The sequence below is a fragment of the Phaenicophaeus curvirostris genome, chromosome 8 (assembly GCF_032191515.1).
Source record: "Phaenicophaeus curvirostris isolate KB17595 chromosome 8, BPBGC_Pcur_1.0, whole genome shotgun sequence".
NCBI classification, from domain to species: Eukaryota; Metazoa; Chordata; class Aves; order Cuculiformes; family Cuculidae; genus Phaenicophaeus; species Phaenicophaeus curvirostris.
The window spans coordinates 4,239,600-4,260,634 of NC_091399.1; the positions used below are offsets into that span (position 1 = coordinate 4,239,600).

The window sequence follows — 21,035 nt, forward strand, 5'->3', positions numbered from 1 at the left end:
ATCTTAGAGCTGCAAGACTTTACTGGTGTGCTTAGTTGTGTTGTAAGATGTAGCTTTTAGGTCAGGAGATAATCTGAAGTAAGTCTCCAGACATGATTGGATAATCTAAAAAAATTAAGAATTCTTTGGGGACTTACATGGTTCTTTGTCCAAAACTAGGATATATACCCACTGCTTTTGTGAGACAGTATGCCTTTTTTGAGAAGGGCATCCAATTCAGCACTGAATTGTAAAATAAAAATATTATTGTCTTTGCTTTGAAGACTTTGTCCTTTTCAATATTTTACCAGTGAATGAATGATTCTCACAGCCACATAGAGCAAACAGAACCATGGATACATCACTTTCTGTGAAGAAACAGCCTAACCCACGGCAGTAGTTAACTTCTGCGTCCACCTTACTTATGTTTTGAGATAGTATTGCTGAAGTCAACAGCTTGCTTGCTTATAAATGTCTGTGACTGAAGGCGCTGCCCAATGAACCCCCTATAGAATATTTTTGATTTAAGCTAAAGTAAAGTTTCATCTAAGTAAATGTGGGGGGGTTTTTAAGTTAGACAGAAAGTCCCTCTGGTAGCATATTTTCTTTCAAGCAGTGTTTTTCCAGACACTGTTCATTCTTCAGAGATGATAATGGCATGTGCGTGGTGTGAGCTGTGCTGAGCAGATAGAATCATAGAATCACCAGGTTGGAAGAGACCCACCGGATCATCAGGTCCAACCATTCCTATCAAACACTAAACCATGCCTCTCAGCGCCTTGTCCACCCGTGCCTTAAACACCTCCAGGGAAGGTGACTCAACCACCTCCCTGGGCAGCCTGTTCCAGTGCCCAATGACCCTTTCTGTGAAAAATTTTTTCCTAATGTCCAGCCTAAACCTCCCCTGGCTGAGGTTATTCCCTCTTGTCCTGTCCCCTGTCACTTGGGAGAAGAGGCCATCACCCTCCTCTCTACAACCTCCTTTCAGGTAGTTGTAGAGAGCAATGAGGTCTCCCCTCAGCCTCCTTTTCTCCAGGCTAAACCACCCCAGCTCTCTCAGCCGTTCCTCATAAGGCCTGTTCTCCAGCCCCTTCACCAGCTTTGTTGCTCTTCTCTGGACTCATTCCAGAGCCTCAACATCCTTCTTGTGGTGAGGGGCCCAGAACTGAGCACAGTATTCAAGGATGTGGCTCCTGCTGCCACTCCCTCCGTCTGCAGCCTTCTCCTACCCCAACGGCAGGAGTTTGGACTGTTGTGAAGTCCATAATAACGTTAAAATTAGTCCTTGGAAAGTAACAGATCATGCATAAGATTTCGGGGAAAATTTATCCATATGCAGTAAATGGGAAGCGCATCCTGTCCCCGGCCCTCGTCTGGCTGCACACGACGGATGGAGACCGCTTCCTCCCGTTTCCCAGCCCTGATAAAACGCGCTCTCTTTCTGAACTCCGAAGGGAGTCTCAGGTAGTTTATTTCCCCGCGTTTTCGGCCTCATCCCCGCCCCCGGCGCCGCGGCCGCTCGGCTCCTCCCGCCTCGCCCCTTCACACGCGCCGCGCCGGGGCAGGAGGAGCGGGCGGCGGGCGCTAGGACCGCGCGCGCGCGCCCCGTCCCCGCTGCTGGCAAAGGCTTCGCGGGGCGGGACGGCGCATGCCCGGGCGGGCGGCGCGTGCTCGGTGGCGGCGCGGGCCGGGGCGCGGGCTCGGGCTCTCGGCAACGTTCGGCGGTTTCCGTGCAGGCCAGGCCGCCATTTTCTCGCAGCCTCCGCGCTCCGCTCGCCCGCGCGGCCCTTTGTCCCGCTCGCCCGCGCTTCGTCCTGCCCGAGCGATGGACGGGTGAGTACGGCCCCGGGGCGGCCCCGGGGGCGCGGGAGCGGCCGCTGCCCCGGCGGGGCGGGCGGGGGCTCTCGGTACCGCGGGCCTCTCGGCAGCGCTCGCGCCGAGGGATCCGGGCTCTCCCCACCTCCGCAGCCCCTTGTTCTCTCCGCCTCTGCCCCGCGGGGCGCGCTCGGGGTTGCTCGGAGCCGCCTAGGGAGGAGAAGCGATACCAGCGGGAGGCAGGCGGCGTGTCTTTTGTTTTCAGAAATGGCCTAATGAGCCCTGTACACCCCGCACCGTCCCCAGGTAGAAAGATGCCTTTGTGTGCGCTGGAGACTGGCTGTAAACGCCAAAGAAGGGAAGGTTTGAAGGAGCCGGGGCCCTCGGCCTGGCCGGGAGCTGGGCGGGCGGTCCCCGCACACGAGGCCTTCTCTCTGCTGGACCTGGAAAATGAGGCGGGTGGCCGTGATCCTCCTCAGTGTAAACACAACGGCTTCCAGGTTTCCTACTGAGTTGTTTACACAGCTTCAAACAGAGAATCTCTGTGGTATGCTTTTAAGCATATAGCCTTTCGGCTGTGAGAGTTCTAAAGGCTTTTTATGGTTAGTTGTGATTACGATGTAGGGAGTTACAAATTCCGTCGGAGAGGTCCTGTCATGAATGAGTATTACACTGTGGAATGCTTCCATGTATTCATGTTTAACCTTTTCTTTTTTTTTCTTTTTGGTGCGTGGACTTAGTTTTCTTTTGGGTTTGTGTTACACACTCAGAGTTATGGAGTCAGAAGCTTTGAGAAGGATGTACCTTGATGTACCTGTTGCGAAGTTTCATATAGATGTTCTTGATTACATTTCACATAAATTTAAAATGCCAATGCATTCTTTTTTTCAAGGCGTTTTAAAAAAAGTGTTCGGTGCTTTTTGCTGTAAGAAGATCTGTAGGGTAGGCTATGTTACTGTCTAGTTGATAGGAGTGAGTGAGAAGTTCTGTACTTACTTTTAAATTCTTTTGTGTTCACCCTGTGGTGTCATGTAGTTCAGAAACTCGAGTTTCCTAAATAAATTTCCTGGTACTGCTGCTTTTGAATAATGTTTACTTGAAACTCCTAGTTCTTTTGGAGAAGTCTATAACCGGGGGGAGCTTGGTGGCCTTTGTAGGTTTCTTTTGTGCTTCCCGTCATCTTGATTGGGAAAGTTGTTAGCTATTTTGAGTCCTCCTTATTTCATGCAATACAATGAAAAGTTGGTTTTATGTGGATAAATTGATTGACTTCTTTTTTCTTCTTTTTTTTTTTTTACAGCGTTGTCACTGATGTTGCAGTTGGTGTGAAGGTAGGATAAACACTTAGCAAATAAGGGGGCACATTACTTATACAAAATGAACTAATTTGAACATCAGTAATTGCAAGTTTTAAGATTTTAACTAGTCATTGTGAGTTATTATTTAGTTACTAGTGTATGTGTTAACTAAAATATTTATTTATGCCTCCCTAGAGGTACATTGGAGGCTCTACACAAAAAGACTTTTCTAGGTACTGAACTGTAAACAGTGTATCTAGATTAATGTAATGGAGTCAGTTTCTTATTTTAAGGCTTAATTTTACAGCTTTTTTTTTCTAAACAACACTTTCTCATTGTTGCATGGTGACTGTGAAGGATGTATTTTCTTCTCCTCTCCCCACCCTCTTTTCAAAACAGTTACCACTGAAGTTAAAAAAAGTGGCGGAGTGTAATGGGACACAAAAATGTGTGAGGTAGAATATGTTGCGTACACAGAAATGGGCATTAGCTTTGCTTTACTTTTTATTTCTGAAGCTCAGTTTTGAATTTATTATGTTTGTTAAAACAAGGAAAGAACTTCTAAATGGTTGTTAATTTACTATGTTTCCCTTCGGTATTCTAGTCTGTTGCAGGGTTTAGATCAGTGCCTCATAGAAGTAGACTGAGAAATATTGAGAACTCAAAGATACATGGGACAAGGGAATGTTACATTGTATTAGTGAATGTTTGCAAGGAATTCTGTTTCAGTGATAGAAACATAGGCGTTTTCTAGTACATACAGATACGGCTCCACACTCGTCCAGGAATTTTGTGACTGTACTGTGTAGATGCCTTTTCACCTGAAGCTGATCTGTGTTAGCTGCTTGGTAAACCAGGTTTTGTTTAGTAAAGTACTGCCTCAGATTCAGTACTGGTCCTGCTAGATCTGGACTAGGCTTTAAATAATACAGCTAACCTGTAAATACAGCAGCTGCTTGGTCAGGTGCACCTGTGTTATGTTTCTGAGCAAGTTTGCTTCTAGGAGGAGCTGTAAGAAGTCACTTATGTAGATTCTGGACCCACTTAGCTCTGTATGTTTGTGTGGTATGGGAGACAAGCTTAAAATCACTGTCTGAATCAAGAGGAAAGTGGGGTGGTTAAACTATTTCTATGAAAGCTAATCCCGATCTGAAATATGAACTGGTCCAATCGGTTTTTTGTTGCCTGAGTGGATAAAGTGTGAACTGACTAAAACTTTAGGAATGTATTTAATAGTTTGGAGGAATGCCTGTGAAATGAAGACACTTCAGATGACATAATTATTTTTTTCTGTTGATTATAGACTTTATGAATGCAATATAAGAAGAAAGGCAGGACAGGTATGGAAGAGGTAGTAATGAAGATTAAAGGAAAGGCACGAAAGTGTCAAAAAAAGTTCTTTGCCTTGTAAAGATGGACTTAGTCTTTGGATTTTAAAGGGGAACAATCCATTTGTGCACTGAAATAGTGGAATAAAGAAAAAGGTAATGGTTTTCTGGAGAAAGCTGTTACTACAGGAGGGCAAAACTGAATAGTATTGTGGAGCTTCCTCAAGATGCTAATAAGAATGGAAAAATGGAATTTTTTGCTAATTGATGTATGCATTTTGGGTAACACTGAAATGGTAGCTTCAGTCATGTTTTGCAGAAGGCCATGTGAAACATTTGTCCTTTATATTCTCTGGTGGCTATTCATTGCTCTTGGTGAACTGCTGTTTTGAAGTGGAGGAATGCTTTACCCATAGGTGGTATATAAACAACTGGGAATGTTCATCTCCTTTTCTTGGCTGTAGTCTTTTATTTGGGATGCTTAGGGAATATGTAGGGAGCAAGTTTTGAGTCCAGGGAATTGCATCAACAGTTTTAATGCTCTTTTGGCACTGTGTTTTTTGTGACTGGCTAGCTGTTGGAAGTGGGCAAGGATTTACCTGTGCAAAATCAACTTGTTCAGGGTATTTGTTTGACCTGATGCTTTCTTGAGATTCTGCACCTACTGTACACGCTGATCAGTTATACAGCATGGTCATGATATTTGCAGTTTTACAATATCAGCAATACCTGCTAATGAGGCTGCTAAATTTGAAACTGTTAACATTGCTGTATGCTTTGATTTGATCTAAAACACTTTTTGATCAAAATTTTCACGTGTTCAATCTGGATTCTTATTTACATGTTGAGTCAACTAGAAATTAACATCTAAAGCTGAGGAAAAGAGAAAATTCAACATGGAGATGGAAAAAAGTGACAAATACTAATTGAAAACTTGGTTTACACAGAGTAAATATGGGGATTCGTGCAACTTGAAATATGTGATGGGGGAGCATGCTTGCCAGCTGAAATATCTCAGAGGAGCAGTGTGCTTTACATGTCAAACCCCAGTCATCTTCGAAGTACATATGAAATAATATCTCATTTGGTCTGTAATGTCTTGTTTTGCTTGCCTGGAGTTCATGGAGGCAATCAGATGTCACTTCACAAACAGTACACCCTTTATATCACAGTTTACAAAATAATACAAAAAAAAAAGAGCTTTAGCTCAATGTCTAATGTTACTTTGTGCAATATAAGCGGTTAGTATATTTTTTGAATAGAACAGAGCTAAAGATTCCAGTAGTATTATTACAAGGTCCTTAGTCACGAAAAATGGCCTAGTTAGCCTCTAGTTTCAAATTTATCTTTGCTCGTCGATTATGTAGGTTTGAGTAATAACTGCAGTTTGAATTGCTGTCTGTGTTCTCTTTGTGGTTATGGCAGTTTAGTGTGGATAAGTAAACTAACTTGGCATTTAGTGATACAGCCTTTTTCAACTGTTGAAGCAAATATATGAAGTGTCTTTTCTCTGGAGTAATTTAAAGAATCTATGGAAGGATATAAAGTAATGTAAAGAAGCAGTCGTTCTTTTCCAAATGCAATATTTGGTACATAGCATTTGGGAATTTGTGGCCTTGTTGACACTATTTTGGGCAACACTGGTCAAAGACTGAGCTTCAGCTGCCAACAGTGGACAGCCTCAGGGAGGGAGAACTTGTATGTTCCTGTGAACATAGTTTTGTAGTGTTTAAAGATGTGGATGTGGCCTTCTGTCTAAAAGTCAGGGCATTGGCCTTTGCGGTGTGTTTAAGAAAAGAGAGAATTCCTGATATGTATTCAGTTGTTTGTGTTAGGATTAGGTAGAAGATAGTAAGAAGTGCTGTCCCAGTATTTTCTAATGGTTTTCCCGATGGTTATGTGTCATGATGTCCCCCTTTTTCTGGCTTGCTGCAGTGTAACATGGGAGGATATAAGGTATGGAGGAAGAGCAGTAGGTAAAACCGCAAGAGAAGATCAGCTAATGGAGAAGTCTTTTTTTTTTTTTTTTTAACTCGGGTTCTGAGGGCAAATCACTTTCTTACAAAATTATAAAACACCTTTTTCTTTTTTTCTATTAATAACGGAGAGTTTCCCTGTGGTAGAAACAAGTACTGTGGGTATATTGTGATTTTTATTTTTTTTAATTATTATTTGATTGTACACTGTGTAATGAAAGCATGTAGAAAAATGTCACTTAGAAATTCTAGCAAATTGTCCGAAGATAAGTTTAGGCTTAAGAAATGAGAAAATATATTTAAATATAGCTTTTTACTTTTGGTGTCTTTTTTTTACTGAAATCTGTTTTGCCCTCACTGCTGTCTTTCTAGATACTTAAGAGGAAGGAAGTGGTAAGGTTGAAACTGTTTGACTCATACAGACTGAAACAAAAAATTTACACTCATTAACCAATGTGACTGTTAAGTTAGGTACTCTTTTTATACACCACTGGAGGAGAATTTATCCTTGGGGGGCTTCTGCCCAAAGGTGATTTCAGAGAAGTTTTTATACAGGGAGGTGTCTTCATATTCATAACTTTTCCACAAAATGACAAGCATGCCTTATTCCTGGAACCTCATTGCATATCCAGGGGGATAAAATTAATCCCATCCAGAGACATTAAAGCTTGGCCATAGCAGAGTGTTTAATGACTCTGGGTGACAAGAAGATAAGGGTTGTTATCATTATCTTAGTCATTAATCTTGTTTTAACACATTGCAGTTGACATTCCATCTCACCATTTACACATCACCATTGCAGGCAATAGCGTGCAATGTTCTGTTTTATTATATTTAAAATTTTAGAATGATAGTTACTAGTAGATTGCTAGTATATTAGACTAAGCCTTTTAATGGCAGTGGTATGAGGAAAATGGGTTGTTTGTGAATTAGAGGAACTTGTATTTTTGTGTTAGCTATAGGATGTTTTTAAATAGACTTCTGTATTCAGTAATACTTAGCTGTAGCAACAGTAGACAGCAAAAACTGTGCAGAACATTCTAATAGTGAATAAAGAAATAAATGTGATCACGTTCAGAAGTTTAGAACTGGCATCTGGTTTTGTCTTTCCAGCAGTGGTATGGGAAACATGTCCTTGGTGACAAAAAATAACTTCTTAAAATGAAAGACATCTGCTCTCTTTTTAACTCTTAACTTCTATAAATTGACCCTATTTGAAATGACTTAATCTTTATTTCCAGAACAATCTACTCAATTTTTTTTATTTGTAGCTTTTTCTTAATGCTCATTCTGCCACTGTGTAGTATGTGTGGGAAAATAAGGTGAGCTGGAAAAGGAGGGAAAAGAAGAATGTTGTAAGTGATTTTATGCTCTGTAGAAAGGCATCAGTGTAAGGAAGGCTTAATATAATTGTTTGATGTGTTTTGACGTTTGTAGTTAAGTGATCATACTTCTTACATCATCTGAAAAGAATGAGCCAATACCAGCATGAAAATACCTTTCACATTTCCTAAAGCTTTGGACCATGTTTTCATAAGAAAATCAAGCTGCCTAGCAGCTTTCTATTACTGTAATCTTGGCCAACAAATGTTTGGGTAGCCACCTCACAAACCTCTCTTGGGAACTTAACCAAGCTAAAGCTAAGCTGACAGAAGAGTGAGCTACATGTTTTTTGTCAGATTTGTACAAAAGTGTACGGTTGCGCAAACACTCATAGCAATGTACAGTAGGGAGGACAGTATAGGAACAAGTTGCTGGGGCCAGGGAGAAGGTAGTACTGTTGCTTTTGACGGTAGTTGGCTCAAATGAGGTTGTGATTTCACAGGCTGTAAGTGAGACTGTAGTTTTCGATTTAAGTGTTCGAGTGTTTTTTCCAGCTGCAAGTACGTACAGCCTTTCTTTATTTTTTCATAAAATGAGCTTTTTCTATGAATGTGTAATGTGAGTATTGAGTTATAGATAAAATGGCACTAGCAATTTTAATTTATTGTGAAATAGCAGGGAATGAAGTAGAAAATACCTTCTTTGTGGATCTTTTTTGAGTTGTAGAAACTGCTACTGAACAACCAAATCTGTATATCTAAATGCCATTATTCTCTAACCAGAAAGCTGAGAACATGGCCAGGTGGTAGCTTTGGTGAGTTATTCTCGCCTGTTCTAATTTACTACCAGTTATGTACAGCTGCTTCAGAGGAACATTTTCTTTCCCTGTGAAAGTGGAGAGAAAATCTGAAATAAGGTAATTTATTCCATTGTTTGTGTACTTCCTTCAGGATGTTGGAAGTGATGACTTGTATTGGACTAGGATCTTGCCTGCAGTCTTTCATTACACAAGAGAAAGGTTGAACATTTCCATATGCGGGTGGGTGGTGTGCTTGAAGTGGAGCTTTTTGTTCTTTATGCTTCAGCTTTCTAGGGTAATAATTCATCTTGATCTTCATAGAATCGTAGAATGATAGGTTGGAAGGGACCTCAAGGATCATCTGATCCTGCCTTTTTAAGTGATAAGATGTTCAGATGCTTTGAAAAATTTGACTCATTTCTACTATGTATTTTGAGAACTTGAAGGCTTTTCAGAGGAGCCAAGACTTGCCTTTTTCAGTTATAAAGACTTTTCAGATTCCCTTGATTGTGCTCTCTCAATTTCTACAAATTGGTGTGTTTTCATAAATCAGGTGCATGGCACATATAGTTACAAGAAAAAAGATTAAAAGCTTAATTTTCTTCTTGATCCTTCCATACTGAAGTTGTGTATGTAAAAATGGTGAGGTTAGTTGTTAGGATATATGAATAATATTTGGTTGTCTAAGCACAGCACTCAAAAAGAATTGAAATGGGGGAAAAAAGAGAATACAGAGAATAAGCATGGAAAAGTGGTCATATTGTATCCAATTAACTTCATAGGAATTAAAAGCAAGTCATGTTATAAATGAGTTATTAGCATCCATGGAGTTCATGGCCTTGTTTGATAAGATTTCATGCTAATATAGTTAAATAGTGTAGTCTTTAAAAAAAAAACAAACACCAAAAAAACCCGCAACAAACAACCCCAAAAAACCCCAGATCAAGTATATATGCTCTTGGTGTGTGAGGTTCTCATGAAGTGATGACAGGCTTTTAGTTTAAACTATATGCTTTGTAAAATACCTGGGAACCTACATAGATTTCCGTTTGGATTGTATGTTCGGGTTTGGCTTGTCCTGTCCTGAATGAGTCTCCTGTGATCCTATACACGAGAAGTGTAGCGATCTGTTCATTAGGTAATTTGGATTATGTGTTTTGGTAGTAGTGTGTATAGTTAGGGCATAAGTCAGGTCAAGTATTTCTTCTTCACTAAAGACTATGTGAGGATGTATTTATGCAATATTTTATTAAAAGTGTATCCTGTTAAAAATGAAACATTCATTAAATTCTGATTCATTGCACGTAAACTGAAGGGAGCTTATAAATGCTGTGTTTGGGGGTTTAAAGTGTGTTGTCCAGTTTGTTTCCAACGTCCAGTCCCCAAAGTTAATTTAGCCACTGAACGTAGAAGCAGTGTGTTTACAAGCGTGCATCTGTTAGATGGGATTGCTTATGTTCCTCTCCCATACCATCAGGTTTCTAGCTTGCTCTCTTAAATTGTTCCCAGATGTTGTTAAAAATGAAGTGGTTTACAATGCTCTTAAGCTTCTTTAAATCATGACATTGGTCTCCTAGCTTGTCCTCCCCCTTGGGAAATTCATGCCTGTAGGCTGGGAATGGCTGTGGCAATGCTCAGTTTCTTTTCTCTTTCATCTGGAAGGAGGGGGTGGGGATAGAGGGAGTTGGGGGCAAAAGCATCATATTCTTGAGTGTTGTCGTCATATCAGTGCCTTTGAATACCACAAATGACAGATTTGTTTAGAAAATGCATTTTTCAATAACTTGGAGTGTGTTCTTTATCTTTTCTAGTGGGAATTTGAGAAAATATTTTAGCTTACGCTATTGACTTTTCAACAAAGTGCAGTTTTGTCACTTGTTTACTGTTTCTAGTTGCATTGGTTTAGTGTTCTTGCAGTATTGTAGTGCATCTACACATGCTTTTAATAAGCCTTCTGTAATACAGTTTGCTACATTGGGTTTAGCCATAACTTCTGATCAGTCTTCATAGCCCTGAATTACTGGAAAAAGAGCCGATAGCGTTTCTCTTTTATATGCAATTGTGAAAAAAGTACTTTGCTTAAAAGACTAAATCTCTTTACCTCTCAAGCCAAAGTTGTTAGTGTTTTGGGGTTTTATTACCATGAATGTAATAAAATATAGGGAATGTTTGAAATATTTCAAGTGCTGTCTGGAGTGTGGGGAAAATAGTTGGCAAAGGCTTCTTAATGGTATATTTTTTATTAGCCTGGAAGGGTAGCATGACTGTAATGACTTCCTGAAATTGCATAGCTGCTTAATATAACCCGTGATTGCGTGAAGCCTTACAGTATTCTATTATGGGAGGGGAGTTTGAAATTCTGCTGTGTAAATCCAGCTTGTGTAGTGAGGGATTCTGAGTTAGCTATGACTGTTAAAGCAAGGAACTAGGAGATTAATTTGCAAAGCTAGGGGCTTAATTGACTGTAAATTCTAGCAGAGACATACAATAACTGCGTTAAATTACAGGAATTAACTGAAATATCAGTGTTATATTCAATTTACAGTATATAAAGTAGTTCATATATATGTACATGTCTTCAAAGTTTGAGTTGGTATGTTTTTCATCTTCTGAAAGTGATTCTACATGTCAGTCTTGTGTTGAAGCCATGTACTGTTTTCATACCACTGTTGGAAATGCTCTCATGGGGGCAAGGGTGCGATAACATGGGCTTAATTGAAAGGACAGTATTGACTCTGCAACAGATTTAAGGTTCACTCACTGCAATAAGTTAGTTTGGCAATTCCCTTGTTTATTTTGTGTCATGGTATTTTGACAAATGCTGGTTTCATGGAGAAATATTGTAGATATCTCTGATCTGAATAGTTAGTGGTTTATCTTTGTGGAAGATTAAAGGTCTGGAATAGAAATGTGGTATTGAAAACTTGTGCTGTTGAGGACTAGCTGTCAGAAAAAGACCTATTAATAGTACAGTAGTAGTCTGTACTTCTTTTGTCCTTTCTGATCTCCTCCTTGAATGCTAAAATGGGTATTAGTTAGTCTCTGTTGTGTTCCTATTATAGGGACTTTGCAGTCCACGGTGAAATAAAATACTTGTGTTGGGTTTTTTGTTCGTTTGTTAACTTGGATTTGGATATTTGTGATCTGTGTGTTGGTATATATATTCAGTCTTGTTATACAATCTCAAACTTGCTTTGATTCTTTAGAACACGGCAGTTTGCACAGATGGGGAAGACAGTGAACATTGCTCTTGGATCTTCCATTCTTCTTTGAATCTTATTCACTGTGTTTCTCAAAGATCTGAGTTTAGTTTCCTTATCTCTGAAACACTTGGAATTTAGCTAAAGTAGTTTAAAGGTTTCCTTGCTTTGCACGATATAACTAGCAGAGATGACATACTTCAGAATAAGATTAGCGAATGTTCAAGATGCTTGGGAAGTGGGTTATAATTCTGAAACTGGAGGGAAGAGCAGCTTTGTCCTTGGAGTAAGACACTAGTCCCTTTTGGCTTAGCACCCTCTGAAAGAAAATGCACGTAAAAACAAAGCCAAGCACCCCAAACCACAAATTGAATGAAGTCTTGTCTTTGCTAAGTAAATGTAAGTAAAGTAAGTATTTTTGTCTATGCTATTACTCAGGAGGTGCTTATGTTGCACAGTAGTGCTAGTCTAAGAGTACATATTGGCTTACTTGAAATGCTTTTATTAAATTGCTTTACTAGACAGCTGTCATCTTAAGATAACCCTTTTGAAGTAAATGACAATTACCAGGCAGTTACTGCTTTTGATTTGGTAAATTAACTGCTCTGTGTCCAAGTATGCCATGTGTCTTGCTGTATAGCTGGTTTTAAAGTTACTTCCTGAACGAAGTACAGGGGTGTCTAGGCTGTTTATCATGTATGTCTAATAAGATCATTACTCGCATGGTAAAAGGTCTGTCTTACCAAAAGCTTGGCAAGTATATATGGGAGTGTGTTAGCGGGGGTTTGCTATATGTTTGTGGTTTCATGGAGAACTGGAAGAATACCCGACATGTTTTTTCTCACAGAAGTTCATAGCTAATGTAGAATTTATTATACATGCCGGTATAAAGAATTCACATTTACTTGTTCTTCTGAAGCAAAACTGTTAAAACTTCTTGAAGTGTAATGACAAAATCTTGTGATTGATTCTGAATGTATTCATGAAATGCAAAATGATACATTTCAAAAGAAGAGAAAGCTATTTTAATTGTTCATGAAACACAAATAAAGTAACTGAATAGCCACTCCATTGAGTAATTTGTGCTCCTTTTAGTTTTTTTCTTCATTGGATTAAGTAATTAACAGCTTCTTGAAAGCCTGATTTACTAGGAACAAGAAGTTTATGTAATAATCGCTCTTGCATTCTGTGAGTCAGCATTTGCTGATATAAGTCACTTTTTGAAGCTGAAGACAACTCAAATTTAAGATATTTTGGAATTGTGAAGTTACTGCAGTTTTTGGGAGGAGCATTTGTTTGACGTTTGGCATGCTTTAGCTGTTTATGTAGTAACTGAGGTACTGTTATAAATTAAGGCCTGGCATATTAACGAAAAAAAAAATATTGCTGCTGAGTTATCTTAATATACCTGACTATGAACTGATTCAGCCTTTGTTGCTGCTTTTGCCTCTTCAGTTGAGCTGTCCAGGCTACAGGCAAGGGCTTCTAAGCAAGGCTATGTGGATAGCTGCAAATGGAAATAACTGAAGTTATCAATGAACAAGTTAATACTGCTAGTAATCTTGAACTTTGCAATTTTCTACCCATGTAAAAAGCTACGTTAGAAAAGTAAAATGTCAAAGAGAAAGAAGAAATGTTTGTTTCAACTTATATTGAGCACCTGGGTTAGTGTATTATATATACAATAGCAAGTAAGGTAGTTTGAATAACTTTTAACTTGTTTTTCAGTCTGTCCAGCTAAATTTTTCTTTAGCTATGTCTGACTAGAAATCTGAGCTTACAGGACAAGAAGGACAAGATGTGGTCCTTCTCATGGTCCTACCTAATTTTGGTATTAGGCATTACTCAGTTTTAAAGGAGGTATGTTGTTCATTTGATAGGCATAGCTTCGTTGATTGCTATATACCCTAAAGAGCTTTGAGTGTTCAATAAACTGTGTAAAGACTCTTCAGAGCTGATGTTGAAAACTAAATAAACTTTAATGACTCTGTGTGCATACACATCCATAGTTTATTTTAGACATTCTGAACTTCAGGTGTGGATTAAAGAAACTTCAGCATTCTGTTCTGTGTATGGACACATACTATGATAAATTGGTAAAGGTTTAATTCTCCACATCTTGCAACTATGCTACCTATACAGGTGATATTCTTAATTTATTTTACGTGCAGTACTGAAGACCCTGTAAAACATATTTACTAACTATTCTTGAGATTCTGTCGTAGTGCACATAACAAAATTGAAAACATTTACTTTTATAAAGATAGGTAGTGATTGTTTTCTTTCCTCATTTACATTTTAGCAGTGACCTGGGTTAGTGGTAAGGGTGCTGGGGAAACACTTTTGAAGTGGGGAAGAAATCAATAGAAGTTAAAGATAATTTTCAAATTATGTCAGGTTTACTCTCTTTAAAAAAGAAGTCTTTTAATTAAAGATAACCTAAATATTTGGGCTTTTTGAAAGATAACATCTTGAAGGATAGAGGGGGTTGGGTTGCGGGTAAAAGAGGGGGAGAGGCGGAAAAAGCGTGAAAAGAAGCAAAAGCCACTTCAGCTGTATCAAATGCCCATCTTGCAAATAGTTTGAGGAAAAGATTATCTTGTAAGTTTTCAATATAAGCTCTCCTCTGATTTTTGCAGCCCACTTTGAGATCATTTTCAAAAAGACCATTTAATTGATACTTTTAATATTTTAATCATTAAAATGAAGATGTAATTCCCTGCCCTGAACTGTGTTTTGCAGGACAAATGGGTGTCCTCAAAATGAAAATTAATAATTTCCTGTGAATACAAGTCATTTTTTTTAAAGTGAGGTGTTAGACTTTATAGATAAACTCCGCACTTCTATTTGTATAGAGTTCCCTTGTAGTTTCAGCTATATGTAATAATTTAATATATGTGCATATTAAAATATTAAGTTAATTTAAATGTTCTTCAGATAGACTAAATATATTTAATTATAATTAATGTTTTAATTTGAAATCCTGGAAAAAATTATTGTTCAGCAGTTCTCATTATATCTGGAGGTTGCTACGTTTCAGTGGTGGGTGAAACAACTGTGCTTAAGCTGCTCTCATTTCAGATTGCTGTGTAAATATATTGCTTTACGTAGATTTCAAGTTGTTGCTCATATCTGAAAAGACGACGTCTGCCAAATCTGAATAGGTTTGGTTATACTTGCTTGAGTTCTTCTAAAGGTTTTCCCTGTCAAATTGACATTTTTAATACAATCTTTACAAATCACAAAATAGAGGAAAAAATCTCTTACTGTCTCTTTCTTTTTAGAGAGGATCTGACGAACTTCTTTCAGGCAGTGTACTCAATAGCCCGAACTCTAACATGAGCAGCATGGTAGTTACTGGTAAGTGATGCCCTTTCAAAGGAGAAATCTATCATTTATACCTGGACTCATTTCCTGTTTACAAGGGGACGACACTGAAATGAGAATCCTTTGTGCTATAGAGGGATAAACTGTTCGCATGCATTAGACTACAGTGACCTTGTATATACTCAAAAACCTTGGGTATCTGAGAAGAATAATGCCATAAAACAAGAGGCAACTTGCAAATGTCTGTACGCAAAATTGTTGGTGGGCGATGGGGTGAAAAGTTGCACTTGTCTTGCACAGCTGCCTCCAAAATAAGGAATCACCACTAACAAGCAAAGGTAAACAGCTTAACAATTCCTGTATGATGTCGGCTTTTTCACGCTTTTTCATCTGTGAGTCTGGGCATTACAGGGAAGAACACTGTGCCAATTTAATAATATGGTATGGATTCAGGAAAACAGAATTTTGCTCTGTTCTCATTTAGACTTCTAAAGCAGAGAACTTTGCTACTTCAGTCTGAGATTGCAGTGGTAGAATCTCAGAATGTCATTGCAAAGTGAGCGTGGCTGTTCTTTAGTCAGGTTTCTGGTTATGCTACATAGAAAGGCTTTTCATGAATTGGCACATACTAAAATGCTTTCTATTGCAATTAATGCCTTCTGTATGTTGAACATGAGTTGAGTTCCCTTGGAAGGCTTGCTTCAGAGGGCTTGCTTGTTTCTTTCCGCATGTGGTTTTTTTTTTTTTTTCCTTCCTCAGACGTGGAGAAATTGGTTCCTGGCATCGGAATGTTGCTGAGCTTTCCAAGTAGTTGTGTGGTTCACTGCTTTAATGTGCCTTATCTGTTTTTCTGTATTTTTGTGCTGAGCAGTATCGTCACTGATATTAGTGGCAAAGTCTTTCCTTTTAATCTAGCGGTAGAAGATTGGGATTTAGGGTGCAATTTCATGTTACAGTTAGGTTGCTGACATAGCAGCCATTGCCAGGATTGGTAGTTCTATGCTTTCTGTTCCTACATCCTTATGACAAACAGGAAAAAAATCCTAAACCCAACTCTGTGTGTTTCTGCTCAGCTCTCTGTGATGGGTTGCTCAAACACATACTTGCAGAATGAGCTAATCCAGCACTAAACTACTGCCTAGAAGTGTGGTTTTTCCCTTGGAGCAGCTTGCCTATAGTCATGTAGCTGCAGAGTTGCTATATCCAGTGCAATGTGGGGTGGAGATGTGTGGTGACAGAAGAGAGGAGAGCAAGTTCCAATGACAGTTCTGTAACCAAAGGTGAGGAGATGATACTTCATTGGAATAGAAGCAAAATGCAGTGGAGTACATTCATAGCCATTTTAGAACCTCAGAATATTTATCTTCCCTGCTTCTCTTGCCTCTTTCTGGTTGTGGAAAAGATCCCTTTTCTTGTTTTCGATTTCTTGTAGTCCTGGATTTTAGTGTTTCAGCAGTTTGTTGTAATGAGATGAGAAACAAGAATGAGGAGGATCTTGGGTTGCATGTGTGAGGGTTTGAATTGGGACGGTGGGAGGAGTGGGGAGGAAGAGCACTGTTACCAGGACAGAGTCCTAAATGTTAGTCCTAGATACATTTTCAGACAAACTTCTAGTTCAAGAAAACTAGATGCAAGTTAGTTTATCAAAGGAAAAAGCTTAAAAGCTAAAGGAAAAAAAATGAAATTAGAATTATTATAATTTTGAGTTTCTGGAAGAAAAGCTACAGAAGCTTGTCTAAGAAGCCTCAATATAGAAATTTTTTTCTCCTCAAAAAGTCCTTAAAATGGGAAACAATGCTTTGATTCCAGTATATGGACTTAGGAGTTTGATGTGTTTATCAAATACTAATTCTCCTCCCCATCTTATTTTTTTTCCCCTCCTTTTTATGCTGGTTTAAGGCTTGGGTTTTGTATGTGAGGTTGGGTGTGGGGGTTGGTTGGGTCTTTTTCTTGTGTGTTTTGGTGGGTTTTGTTTTGGTTTTTTTTGTTGTTGTTTTGTTACCAAAGAATAAGCATTTGTGAGAGAGTTTTCAAATTAATTCATTTGTTATATTTCATACAGGTAAGACCTATTGATATGTCTCTAGGCATCCAGAACCATAAATGACTTCTTGGAGACAATCTCGTGAAGAAGCAATAGCTTAGTGGCCCAATTCCTGTAGTATCAGTTACTTGTTAAAAGTTTTCATATTAATTGTGTAATACATAAAGGAAGTTGGTGGAAAAATAATTCCAAACAAACAAAAAACCCCTCAAGCTGAATGCACTATTATAATTAAAGCCATTCTCTATATATGTCAGTGGAAAGTGAGCTGGTTTGGCTTGGGGTTTTCTGTTTAAGCTGTTTCTTGGGACTGTGTTCAAATTTCTGCCAGCCTGTCTTTGTTAAACAGCACAGAAAAAAACCCTGTAGAGTAGGCTAAATCCACAGTTCAGTGTTATTTCTGAATACGTCCTCCCATAGTTGTCTTGTTTATTGTGTATTTGGGAGCACTTTTTCAGATTTGTACAGTTTACAAGTTCTTACTGTTGACTTGGAAGAAACCAGGTCTTAGATAGAAACCCGTATATGAATTTCTCTGTACCTGTCTTCTAAAGACAAATGGTTTGAGGTATTTGTCTGAATTAGTGTTCTCCTTTTGCTTCAATTCTGTTGTTACTTTTCTCTTTAGAAGTATTTAAAACTTTCGTGAACAGGTTTTTTTTGCTGTACCAAAGGCACGATAGTGATGAATCTTCCTCAGATTTTCTAGGTCTTAAGAGAATCAGTAGTCATTGATTACATTCTTTGTGGAGGAGACTTGTAGGAATTGGCTTACCCTATAGCTTTTAAAACTAATACTAGTTTTTGCCCTTTCATTCTTACAGTTTGAAAGTGTTATGATTTTGAGGATTGGTCACTGCTTTCTGGAGTACAAAGAAACGTGTTCTGATTTTGCCCTTTGTATTTTCAGCATCTGTTCCCATGATATTTTTCCAAACAGATACCTAGATGAATAGAAGAAAGGGACAGTTTCTTTTCGTAATCCTATAAGCCTTATTGGTAAAAGTATGCACAATCAAAAAAACTGTTTTCAGTAGAAGTGCCGTGGCAGGCCTAAACTTAGAGCAAAATCTTGTGAATTGTAGCCTCATTTTTTTTAAAAAAATATCTGCTATAGAAATATTAACCCAAAACAAGTTGCCGAAGTTGCCAAAAAAACAAAAGACCTTTTCATGGGCACAGGTGGTGTTTGTAGCACTAAGGGCCTGTGTCTTCAGGGTTAAGACCAAAGATGACTTTTTTAAATGATCATCCCACCCTTTTATTGTGGTAATAGCTTTTGTGGTAGCAGGTTTTCTTTCTGTTGAGCTGCTGTTTGATTAGAATACTTTAATGTACTTTAATGCTTTGTGGATGTTCTTGTTTTAATTCCCTTTCTTAGTCACAGAAAGGCACAAAAATGCATGCTTTATAGGCAGTCTTGCGTATGAATCCCTCCCTTCTTTCACTAGAAAAAAACCCTTGCAAAACTGCTTGACAAACATTTGGATTGCAGCCTTATTATTTGAACCATTGATAAGCAATAGGGAATTAAAGAAAATGCTAGCATGTTGGACTGTTGTCCAAAGGCCATTGCTCAAAATACGGGGCCTGATCCTTCAGCATTTTCTAAAACTGGTAATTGGTATTCGTCTTCAGGACTGTATAGATTAAAGGGAATTGACAGTGTATTATATTAATAACTACAAGTCACATTACTAAGAACTTAATGTGTCTTTTGTAAAAGAACAGCCTTAAAAGAAAGTTAGACTTGGGTAATTGAGGATGATTTCTGTATGAGTTTTTACTGCTTAATTCTGAACCCTTTTCTCTTCCGATTTGGACATAAGTTCATTACTGTCCCTGTTGCTGTAGAATTTTGTTTCTGTTTATCATTTATACTTAAATCTATGGGATTTTTTTTCCTCAGTTAGCTTATAAGCGGTATGGCAGAACATAATTTTGTAAACATTGAGGGAAGAAACCTATCTACTAGATCAGAATTGGTTGTAAGGGAAGACAACTTGCAAGGTTCCAGATCAGCAAATACCTGAGCTTTTTAAGTTCTGTTTTTGATGTCAACTGTTTTAAGTTTCTGAGCTTCTTAGTGCAACCTGACATTGATATGTTTAAATTGTATTGTCAGAACCACAGGCCTTCTGCTACTGCTTGAAGTAACTGCCAGTGTTTTCCCTTCAGCTTTTCTGAAAATAATGTCAAAGTCTATCCATATTCTCTATCATAATCTTGTTTAGCTCCTATCTCTTTGGAGAACATAACAGTATCAAAGATGTTTGAACTGATTTTTTTCATGTTGATCCACAGCAGACAATGACTAGAAAAGCACCTTGTGTAAACTAAAATATGGTTTGATAACAGGATTCTTGAAAACCACAGCTGAAGTCAAGGTATTTAAGAAAAATTTTTGACTCTGGATGCTTTCAAAAACATAAGTTATGCATGTTGTACATAACTTTTTTCCTCCTTTCATTGGTATATGTTGAGTAAATATGTAACTGCCCTTGCTTATTTTGCAGCTTTTAAATTTAAGAAAAAAGGCCCTCAAAGGCAGTGATGTGTTTACTTTTATGCCAAACTACTTGTGAGATTTTTTTTTTTTTCGGGTGGAGGTATGCTTAATGAAAGTTTTAGGAATAGCTGTATGTGTGGAGATGCTCATGCTCTGGACTGTATTTCCAAAATCCACACGCATACACAAAAAAAATTGAGAGGGATGTAGATAAAAAGTGCAAGGTATTGATGAAAGTTATATGAAAATTGCCTTGTTTAAGGACGAGGGATTGAAGCAGAAAAGTTCAGTTTTGTTACTCTAGGTGCCACCAGTTTCATAGTTCACATTTGTATGATAAAGTTCAATCAGTAAAAACACTTCAAAAAACATTTTGCAGCGGAGCTCACCTAGATCCTTCAACTTTAAATGATAATATTAATCTTGATCTTGTTTGTACTTCATTAGCAGGGAATGTTAGCAGGAACTTTGATAGGTAATTTATTGTATTAATGGAATACTTAGCGCTGAGGCGTACAAGCTAATATTATTTCAAGTACTGTGTTTAACTTGGGGGAATAAACATAGATACACTGTTTTTGATGGCACGTTAAGTGAAATTGGTTATTAGTTAACGCTAATGATGCCTAAACATAGGTAATTTACTTCTAAAGTTTGCAAATTGATTACAATTAATAGTAATTGGAAAGATTTGAAGTACAGCATGTTAGATGGAAAAATATAATAATTTAATAATAGACTATAATTTACATTTTTCTATAGGTATACATGGGAAGGTGCATGTGGAGGAACTAAATTTTAATGTGGCAGATGCCTGAACAACATATCTTATTATAAATTAAGAAACTTAAAAAAAATTCTGAAAAAACCAACCCTCTCAAAAACCTTAGAATGCGAGAAATAAAAGGTGGCCATTATTATTGATTTAATTAATTTCTTCCTGCATCATTATGCCATGGTAATTAATTTTTTTCCACTTCAGTTGCATTTCACTCTATCTGTAGTATTTTTACAAATTTTTAAGGGCCAAAGGAAATTGTATTACTTTTAGATTGTGCAGCATTGAATGGCCAGTATACTGTATTGTGTGTTATCATAGTTGCTTAGAAAACTGACTTAGTGCTCCTCTTTGAGAGGCACAGCCTATGTGCAGATGTGACAATTCAAAGCTGTGTCATTTTTTAATTGCTTGACCACATTTACATATTTAAGCTCAAATGCCCAATAGGCAGTGTTCTTTGTACTACAGGATAGCTTTATTGTCAGTCAAGATTTTCCTTTGCCCACAGCCCATGTCCATGGTAGAAAACCACCTGTTACAACTGGTTAATGCTTTAGCTCAGGTGGTGAGAATTCTGCATTGTAGCAGGGGCAGAGATAATGGGGCATAAAGCACTTGGAAGTGCAAAGTCTTGCAGAACACACTTCTCCTTCCCC

At 38.2% G+C, this 21,035-nt stretch overlaps 1 protein-coding gene across 5 annotated transcripts in view; it reads left to right on the plus strand.

Moving 5' to 3' along the window:
• The first annotated feature begins 1,624 nt into the window (after positions 1-1,624).
• The window catches only part of PTBP2 (polypyrimidine tract binding protein 2), a 51,272-nt gene continuing 31,861 nt past the window's right edge, over positions 1,625-21,035 (plus strand). For 4 of the 5 annotated variants that reach the window (XM_069862155.1, XM_069862156.1, XM_069862157.1 and 1 more), the window contains exons 1-3: positions 1,625-1,812; positions 3,095-3,125; positions 15,003-15,078. In XM_069862155.1, the coding sequence (XP_069718256.1) occupies positions 1,628-1,812; positions 3,095-3,125; positions 15,003-15,078 (292 nt within the window). In that variant the 5' untranslated portion in view covers positions 1,625-1,627. The remainder of the gene's footprint in view (positions 1,813-3,094; positions 3,126-15,002; positions 15,079-21,035) is intronic. The other variant, XM_069862159.1, reaches the window with a different exon arrangement.